This window comes from Clupea harengus, chromosome 14 (genome assembly GCF_900700415.2).
Source record: "Clupea harengus chromosome 14, Ch_v2.0.2, whole genome shotgun sequence".
NCBI lineage: Eukaryota > Metazoa > Chordata > Actinopteri > Clupeiformes > Clupeidae > Clupea > Clupea harengus.
Window position 1 is genome coordinate 11,338,348 of NC_045165.1, and position 9,967 is coordinate 11,348,314.

Here is a 9,967-nt window from a genome sequence, read left to right on the forward strand (position 1 = left end):
ACGACTAATCTGTGCCGTAAACCCTTATATTTACCAATCCCTATGGAACTACTCTGGAAGTTTGAATTTTCCGCGCTGTTGTGATTGTGTCACTTCCGTAATGATACGTCATTGACATGCGCATTTCACTTCTGCAGTAGTCAGCATAGACATCATCTATATATGTCTATGGTCGTTAGAACAGGCTGTTAATTCATGCTCTGGTGTTAAAGTTGAGTTTACTGTTGTTGAGTCATGTTATGACCATATCCTTGCCGAACTAATTAAATACCTTATTCCCCAACCAACAGAAAGGGGCGTGTTTCTAAAATGCAATGTTACAGTGAAAATACAGTCTGTAACTATGTCGGTTTTTCTTTTACCAGAAGAAATATGGATGCACGTGTTCAAGTATCTGTCAAAGTCAGACAGAATGGAAGTTCGTTCTTGCTGCAAATATTTCAAGCGTCTGGTAGACCATCGTTCTCTTTGGAAAGACGAAATCATTGTGCTTCGAAGAATTAGGTCTTACAATTCTAATTTCTGGAAGACACTACGCTGCAGGATGCTCACCGCTGTCGTCGTGGTCAATCCAAATATAAAAGAATGCAAACAAATCGTCACATCTCTCCCATGGCTCAGGTCAGTGACAATAGATTTGTCAAATGTCGACTCCGATGTCCTGACGAATCTAAGCAGTTTGAGGGAGTTGAAAAGGTTGGTCATTCGCACATGTCATCGTTCATTGGCACTGGCCAAGAGTCTGATATTGCTACCTCAGCTTGAACATCTGTCCGTGTGTCGCATCCTCAACTCCGTTAGGTCAGACATAATGACTGCCATATCTCAACTCTGCAACCTGACTTCGCTACATTATCACGAAGGCCTCTCTCCCATCCCTAAAAAGACTTTTCACGCCTTGTTGAAAAGCTTACCCAAGCTTAAACATCTCTCTCTTCGAATGTGGACAGGTCATGGTTCTCTCCCTGACGATTACTTGAATTTATCTAGAGTAGCTTTGGATTCACCAGGTGAGCTACGGCTGGAAACCTTGTTCAAAATTAAGTGTGTGAATCACCGCACCGATTTCGTTTTTCAGTTTAGAAATAACCTACAGATATTCATGTACAATTTAATATACTGCACCACAAGTATGGTAAAACCTATCAAACTCTTCCTTTTGAGGTCTACATAATGGAAATAATGGCCTCACCAGTCTTGAGCTTCTGAACTACATGGATCCCATGCTGTCACCGGTGGCTTTGAAGCATCTACCCTTTCTGGAGAGCCTGACCGTGAAGTACATAAGCAGGGCCACAGAGCCCAGCACGTGTCACCTGAGTGCATGGCTACAGAGTCTGGGCCACCTCACAGAGCTTAGTGTCACCAGTGAGTCACAGAGCCAAGACACTCTTCAGAGACCTATACTCATTCAATCAGTTGATACTTACAGCAAAAGTGTTCTACAGAATAATACATTCATATTATCATGGCCTTTGGAACTAGCTGTGTTTGGCCTTTCTTGAGTGTTATTATATTAGTTTAATATGTTAAGAGAGAGGTCCTTATAGCCTTGTGTGTTCCAATTTGAATGCTTTTTTATTAAGTTGCTTTTATGTAGTGAACCTTTTTGAGCTTTTAGAAGATTCTCAAAGTCTCGTACCAGGCTATCACCATAGACATAAAAAGTGAATATTATCATTCAGTCCAATTAAATCTAATCACAATCACTACAGCTGTAAAGAAGATATTCTGCTTTGCTGTTGAACTCTTCCAGACGGTCATCCATTCAGTGCCTATGCTGATTCTCTGCCAAGGAATCTGAGGACTTTGTCTCTAACTGGCATGATGGTGGAACCAGGGGCTATGGCATCGGCTGGGAAGAAAGTGCCAGACATCCTCCACCTACGCTACGACCCGTTTGTGTTCAACGGCCCCAGCTATGTAGCGGAGATCCCAGGGGTTTTCCCACTTTTGCAAACTCTGAAAGTCAGGTGAGAATCAATGCTTATGTGTCATTCCACAAATGGAGTGGGAATTTCTGTCCTGTCACTTCTTTAAATGTAATTTAAAACAAAATGTCAAAAAAAACAAATATACCATTATGAGTGACATATAGTACTGTGACTTGGAGAATAATGTTTACTTTGAGCATCAGCATGAAGTATTTCCAATAAAATATTTTAGTACTGAAATGATGTGCCCTTACCCGTTTTAACATTGCAAATGAAATATTGAGTGGGGAGCAAGAAGACAACATTTGGAAACCCAAAGATGTCCAAGGGAAATGGTGTTTACCTGATGTATGAGGAAACCATGTACCTATGATACTCAAGCACGATGAAACTCACTGCAAAGTGAAATGTATAAACCCTAAGGTTTTTCTGAGGCCCAATTTCCCCTCCATCTGTAGAATGATACTTATATAAATATGATTAATGTACAGTACGTGCAAAAGAGTGGATTGAAGAAAGAGAATATTGGAAGAAAATCACTTCAGAAAAACATCTTATTTTCCTGGTTACTCTTTTGCATTTTGTCTTTTTTTTATGTTAGAAAAGAGTGTTTTCACTTCTGTCATATCTTTACGTGTCTGTTGTTCCACCCTCTCAGATCCCACAGTGTGTCCGAGAAAGACTTACCATGGCTTGGAGAAATGCACCAAATGAGGCATCTGGTGATTCTGGATGCTCGTCCCGGCCACTGTCCTCTCTCTTCAGATCTACTTTGTAAATTACAGGATCTGACAGGCTACAGAGTCCACGTGGTTCTTTCAGGGGATGCGATAGATCCGGCCGCTTGTTTATGCGACCTTTACTAAGTGCCTTCCAGCTTCTTTGGCAAGAATGTTTTGATTGTACGCTATGACTCAGTTTTCTGTAGTAGCTTTTGTAATCTTTTCTGTATGGTCTATTTTTCGTATAATATTAAAACTATTTTTTTGATAATGTCTTGCAGCAGCATTCCTCTGCTAATTGGAAAATAAAGTACTTTTCTGTTATTTTATTAATTGAAATCTGATTTTTTTTTTTTAAATCTAAAGTATTTGAAATTATCAGTTATGTGACATGTTTGTGGCATGGTAAGATCACCTGAATCATCATATAATTATATAAACAAACATTGACACAAACTGCATGATGTATGCCAGCTGTACAGGTCTCTCCCTCACTCCTTGGCACAGTCGCCCAGGGCTCTCATTTCATTAATGGGCATCATGGCTGGCAATATGCAAAATCCGCTGTGCATGACCTAAAGCTAATTTAATAACTTGGTAAAATCATATAACTAATTTAATAACATGAAGAAGATTTTAAGCATAAACATGGGTGGGTCAGCACAATGCTGGGGTATTTCTGAGCGCAGACGAGGGTGTTCTATGTATACTAGTTGATTCAAAGCAACACCGTGAAACTTCTAAATGATTTCATGTCGAGCAGACCTCCCACACAAGAACCTCCGTCTCCTCTGGAATAAACAGCTCAGTTCGCGACCCGAAATGGGTTTGTTCTATTGTAGAACAACTAGGACTACTGAGCCCCGTGTGAATGTTAATGAATAAGGAATGATCGAATCATTGTGATTGGCTGATAAAGAACTACTTCATTTACACATCCTGTAATTCCTCGACCCTTTTATGCTTGATAGCGTCCTGTTTTGTGTATCAATGAAATTGGCAAATGTAGGTATATATTCTCACTGCACCATTGCTGAGGCACGAAGCCTGCTCACAGTGTTCGAAGGCCCCAAGTTCAGATTCAGCTTTCTAAAAAACTACCCCTAGAGGGCAGTACACTCACACGAAACCTCCATCAACAGCACCACCACCTCGTCCCCCTTTTCTGTTTATGATGTCAGCTGCCCCCTCCACTCCTTGCCATGCAAAAACTCTCCTCCTTCAAATCATCAGCTAAGAGTCCCCGTTGCAGTGGTGTGTTTTCAGCTGATACAGAGAGCAGTTATGCATTCATCAGGTGTGTAACTTATCTATTGCCATGCACACAGCATTGTGTAACAAACTATATTTTGTCATCTTGCGCATATTAGATCCGCCAAGACATTTGATATGCCTTTCAACTAGTTCTATGAAAAAGCCTGTCATGTTAGTTTTGGTAGCAGGTGCCAGGCATATTCAACTAAGGCTTTGGCTTGTGTCCACCATACTGTATACACAACACTATACATGTGGAAAGATTGTTTAGGCTATAACCATGCACTACATATGCTGATTTGGAGCCTTTTTCAACTCAAACACTGAAAGTGGTTGAGCAAGACAATTATTTTACAACAAGAGATAAGCAAGGCTAAGTGAGAGGGAGTGAAATACAAGTGGATATGATACTAATTAAATCAACTCGTGCACACAGCACACCCACTCCTGACTTTTGATGCATACCATCTACACATCCTTAAAATTCTCATACATAATTGGAAATGCTTCCAAATGACTTCGTTCGACTCTGAAAATCTAGTTAGGCTGTTCAGAACAGGGAGGAAATCATTTACAGCCATAAAACAACCGGCTATTCCCTTTTATTCACTATATGTTAGTAAAAAGTAAAATAAAAAATTCCTTCAAGGTGTTATACTCAGGGATGGATTAACGAACGGGCCTACCGGGCCCAGGCCCAGGGGCCCATGAGCTCAGGGGGCCCCTAGGCCAGAGCCTCTGCGTGAAGTCGCTGTTATGTATCTCTTATTTGTGGTTGAAAAAGGTGTATTTTATTCATTTGCTAATGGCTTTAATTCAGTGTACCTGTGCTGTGTTAGAAAAAGCTGGATTACTGTGACAGTGATCATGCATGACTTTTTTGGGACTGCCAAGGATACCCTATGCTATATATTCCCTCAAAATGGCAAACCTGTCTTTGTCATGGTTTTCATCATTTTTAGGGGGAAATCGTCAGTAGCAATCTATAACAAAAAGATATGCTTATCGTACATACACTATAGAAACTATTAAAAAACTGATTCAATTAAATTAATAATTTCTTATTTTCTTTATTTTTGTCATGTACAGATATGCAATGATGATTGCTGGGTAATATGTAGCCTATCTTGTCCAATGTCAAGTCTCTATTTGATCATGTGATGAGACGATACGATATAGCTAGTTTAGGCGCAGAATCTGACAGTCAAGACCTACAAGCAGGCACAGTAGGTTACACCTGCTAAACGACGCCTTTCAAACATAAAAGTGGTGATGCATGATCTGATTTTTCAATGGACAGGATAGCCAGCCCATTCAGCCTCTCCTGCGTGCGTGTTTTGCAGGCGCACAATTTTTTTTTCGCGGAGGGGGGGGGGGGGGGGGGGGGGGCCTTTAGCATGTCCAGGCCCAGGGGCCCGTGGTTTCTTAATCCGTCCATGGTTATACTTTATCCACTACTCTGACTAGAGCAGTGTTCAGTGTTGGATTTCCAATTTGTTTGTATGTTGACTGGTCAAGGTTGTAAGCTTTTACTGCGTATAATATCTTCCATTTTGATATTCTAGAGGTATCCTGAGGGCTGTTTGGAGTTATCTTTAAAAATGAGACGCCTCGCCTGAAGCTAAAACGATGTGATGAGACATTAACACAATGTTTTTTTTGGGGGCGGGGGGGGGGGGGGGGGGGGGGGGGAGAGTAAGAGCACATGCAGGGATGTGAAACCTGAAATGTTTTGACATCGGCGGAAGATGCTTTATCCCAGCCGCACGTCAAGAAGACGGCGCAGGATAGACTCTTAATGAGACCGGAAGCAGACTAAAAGTTGTCTAACTAGATCACAATTAATTTTGGGCTGGTGCCAGGGGAGCACTGTGGAACTTGAAAGGCATGGTGTGTTATGTCCTGTGAGGAGAGGGAAGAAAGAAGCTCGTGTCTGTAAGGGGAAGCTGAGGAAAGCAAGTGGAGGGACTTTACTTCATCTATCTACTCAGATTTTGAGTGAAAGTGTGTTATACTCTAGGTTTCCCAAGCAGCTGTATTATCTCTGCAAGTGCTGAATGCAAAGAATATGGATTGCATACAAAATGATGGACTATGAATTTTTAAGAGTCTCAGTACTCACCCTGAAGAACCTTGGTTGCCATACTCCAGTCATTTTCAAGGTCTTAGATCAACTGAGAGTTGTGTTCACCCATAACATAGTCATATAAGAAGTGTAACAGAGATCTGGCATGGTGTATCCTGGCACTGTTCGAAGGTATGTTGTGAGAAATAATGGTTTTTGTGTTGCCTGAGATAACACCAGACATGCAGTTCTGTTGTTCCCCATGAGAGTTTCATAGGTTTATTGAAAGTGTGAAAAGTCCACCACTGGCCAAGGTCAGCACATCTATCATCACACAAAGGCGAAAGACAAAGAAAAATAAACGCTGATGCTGAAGAAAGAAAAAAAGAATCAAATCCCAGTGGACTGCTGTAGGATGATCCATGTGTGGACCACACTGACCTGTGGTTGCCAGGGAGTTTCCTGTGGCCGTTGCGGAGTAGATGGAGGTTTCGGAGGGAGAGGGAGAGAGATGTGTGGCCCAGAGGAAAGGACCTTCATCCTCAAAGACCCTCAAAGACAGACACAGACTTGTGTTAGTCAGACTCATCAAAGCACCAACGCTTTGACTAACATTTGACAAACAATAATGCAAACTGAACAATGTATGTACCCTTTACCTGACAACTCTATCAAATTCAGGGTGGCCAGTTGTTGTTCTTTTTAAGGTTAAAAAACTTCATATTTTTAAATCTTTGATCTTGGGAAGCAGCTGAAAAGAAAGGAGAATAAAGAGTAGTCTGAAAAGGCTGCTGCAATTTATGCGTGAAGAATAACAACTGATCTACAAAAAACCTTTAGAAGCTGCAATAAAACTCACAACGGTAGAGTGAAAGCAAGTAGCACTTAATGACTGGCCTTTGGCATAGAGCACAACAGGTGGCCAAAGCATTTTTCAAGGTTATGCTTTATCACTTGAATAAATCCAGTTGAGGTCCATCTATTTTGGGGTATGACTACAGGAAGCTCAGAGCTCTTAATTTGGTCTAAGTGGACGAGCTTACAGAACAGACACAGTGGAAAAATGTCATAGTGACTTTCAGAAAACAACCGGAGAGGTACACTTGAAGTGTTTTGGTAATCCAGTGTTTTTTTTCTCCCAGGGGGGGTCAGTCAGAAATCCTGTTCAACAGTCGCAACAGGACATCTTCCCATAATGGACACAACGCCAGGAGGGAAGACGAGTAAGTGCAGAGAGGGCAGATTTGTTTGGCTATTACCTAAAGTGGAACTCACTGTCACACAGGCACACGTGAAGGTAGGGAGGTAAGTATTCAGCTCATGAATTAGGATGTCAATTTTGTCAAGTGTCTGGTCGCTGAGAGCTGGCAGTGTTTCAGGCCTGGAGATAGATCATCAGGATACCTGCCCACTCTCCAGCTACCTACTGGCAGCTGACAACATACCCTTTTTGTTTTTCTCAGAAAACACCCGGGAGGATTCCATTTCATGAGTAACAATTCTACATAGGCACATGCAAAAAGCATTCGCTGCAGATATAGCTGCTGATGGATTTCCTATTAACTAGATCCAGTGTCTCAGCCATTAAGAGTAGGGTTGGGTACCGAGAACCGGTACCAATACAACCGGTACCTACCCGGACCGAAATGCAACGCAGATTTCGGTGCTTCATTTCGGTGCCTGAGCCAATTGAACACGCTCGCTAGGCAGATTCTGTGGGGCACATGTAAAACTGCCCCAGCTCCCAATGTAAACTTTGTCCTGTGTCGCTCACGCTCATTGGTGTTTTCATAGCAACAGTGTTATGACAGTAAAGAGCAGGCAGCATTTCAGAGCAAGCCCAAAGAGAGCTAGCCATCAACCTTTTAACAGAGAAAATACCGAAAGGTAAACGGTCAAAAGTGTGGCTGTATTTCGCACAAAAAGATTCAAACATCGCGACGTGCAGCAAATGCAACAAAATAATTGCGTGAAAAGAGGGGAGAGGCAAAAGTCAACGGCAGATCAGCAACCGAAGACTGAAAAATATACGGAGACAGCTAAACTACCAACGGTAGTCTCTTAAAGGGGCAGTACACATTTTCTCGTACTCAGTGTGTTGAAGTAACAAGATTAACTATAAACAAGATACAAAAGATAGGTATAAACAAATCATAAAATGGTGAAATTTCATGAAATAAATGCAATCAAAATAATACATTTTTGACTCCAAAGGCAAGTATGCTCATATTTTTGCAAAAGAAGTTTTAAGCTGTTTTTTGTATTTATTTATATTTATTTATTTATTTAAGTATACTATAAACTGTTGTTTACAGTTAATATAATGTTCATAGTTTGAAGTAAAAAAGTTTGAAGCTGTAGTTGGAAGCCAAGTGTTTTGTATGTATTAATATTTATAATATACTTTAAACAGTTAATACATTGTTCAATTTAAAGAAAAAATTGCCTTGGCAATAAAAAAATCCTTTCTTTAATGTTGTCAATCGTCGCTTTGTGCTTTAAAAAAAAAAAGTATCGGTTCAGGCACCGTTATCGTTTTAAAAGTATCGGTTTAGCACCAGTATCGAAAAAAAAAAAAACGATACCCATCCCTAATTGTCTGTACTTTCAGATACATATCTGTGTGTACAGGCCTCATCGACACCATCGGAGAGGGTTTTCTCCTGTGCAGGTCATGCGATATATCAGGAAAGGTGTCGCATTTTGCCGGAGAAGGCAAATATGCTGATATTTCTACAAAAGAATTGCTGAAGTATTGAAGCTGTAGTGTGTGTACAGAGTGTGTGTGTGTGTTTTGTATTTATTTGTATTTATTTAAGTATAGTCTAAACTTTTGTTAACAGTTCATATATTATTTAAGTTTTAAGTTAAAAAGTGTTTTGTATTTATTTATATATATATAATCTACTTTAAATAGTTCATATATTTGGCAATAAAAAAAGCCTTTCTTAAATGTCGTCAATCGTAATTTTTTTATTTTTTATGAAAGTATCGGTTCCGGCACCGTTTAGGCACCGGTATCGTTTTAAAAGTGTCGGTTATGTACCGGTATCGGATAAAAACCAAACGATACCCATCCCTAATTAAGAGTGCAGTGCTTGCAAGCAATTCATTATATTGCTTAAATTGAGGTGTTCTGTCATGTCATGAAGTCAAATCTTGTGTTTCTTATACGTCACCATGGCAATGCTAATATCATCGGATTACATGAATAAGGACAAATTCTTTGGCTCTGCTCTCAGAATAATGCATTATAAATATGTGATCATTAGTCTGTGTATCTGTCAAATGTCATAATGCATCCTATAAGGCCCTATAAGTCTTATAAAGTAGCTATAAGTCATCGTAGCACTCATTATAATTATGTATATGTCTTCATATACTGACAATTGACAGATACACAGACTAATGATCACATATTTATAATGCATTATTCTGTCTTAAATTATAACCATTTAATAATGAACTGACATAATGCATCATAAAGGGGGTTATGAGTTATGAGAACATGTACATAGTTATAATGAGTGCTACAATGACTTATAGCTGCTTTATAAGACATTAGTAATGCCCTTATAGGGCCTTATAGAGGCAGGCTTCATAGAAAGTGTTACCGCAGTGTTTCCCTGTGTAGACATAAGTGAACTTTAACCAGAACTAAAGCAATCATGGGTACATCGCTAACATGGACCAGGATCATAGAGTGACAGTGGAACGTAAAGTCCATGAAATGTATCTATCATTGGTATGAAGGGGGAACAGCCATTATATTCTACGGCCCTGGTGTAAACAGAACTGAGTACACAAAGCCATCTTACACCTTATGGCTACGTTAGTTGCACAGTGACTCATATTTGCATGTATGTCATGTAGGATGTCTGCAGCTGCATTTTTCAGACACAGCTGATAGAGACAACAATAAGGCGGAAGGGAGGGAGACAACAGATAACCATGCTTTATTGTTCTGTCAGACTATGGTTAATAGATGCCAT

General features: G+C 40.2%; 1 protein-coding gene across 2 annotated transcripts; it reads left to right on the plus strand.

The window, feature by feature from the left end:
* Positions 1-2: 2 nt before the first annotated feature.
* im:7136021 lies at positions 3-2,985 on the plus strand. 2 transcript variants are annotated; one of them, XM_042709691.1, is made up of 4 exons: positions 3-1,010; positions 1,165-1,368; positions 1,757-1,973; positions 2,593-2,985. In XM_042709691.1, the coding sequence occupies exons 1-4, from the start codon at positions 344-346 to the stop codon at positions 2,798-2,800; spliced, it is 1,296 nt and encodes a 431-aa protein (XP_042565625.1). In that variant the 5' UTR covers positions 3-343; the 3' UTR covers positions 2,801-2,985. The 2 variants fall into 2 exon arrangements, with proteins under 2 accessions (XP_042565625.1, XP_042565626.1); XM_042709692.1 differs by having other exon boundaries at positions 3-1,368.
* The last annotated feature ends 6,982 nt before the right edge of the window (positions 2,986-9,967 follow it).

What these genes read in the sequence shown, in the direction of transcription:
- im:7136021 (XM_042709691.1), top strand. Translation starts at nt 344, where the DNA reads ATGTCGGTTTTTCTTTTACCAGAAGAAATATGGATGCACGTGTTCAAG. An exon ending in CACAGAGCTTAGTGTCACCA is followed by an intron (nt 1,369 to 1,756) that starts GTGAGTCACAGA and finishes GAACTCTTCCAG; the next exon opens with ACGGTCATCCATTCAGTGCC. An exon ending in TTGCAAACTCTGAAAGTCAG is followed by an intron (nt 1,974 to 2,592) that starts GTGAGAATCAAT and finishes CCACCCTCTCAG; the next exon opens with ATCCCACAGTGTGTCCGAGA.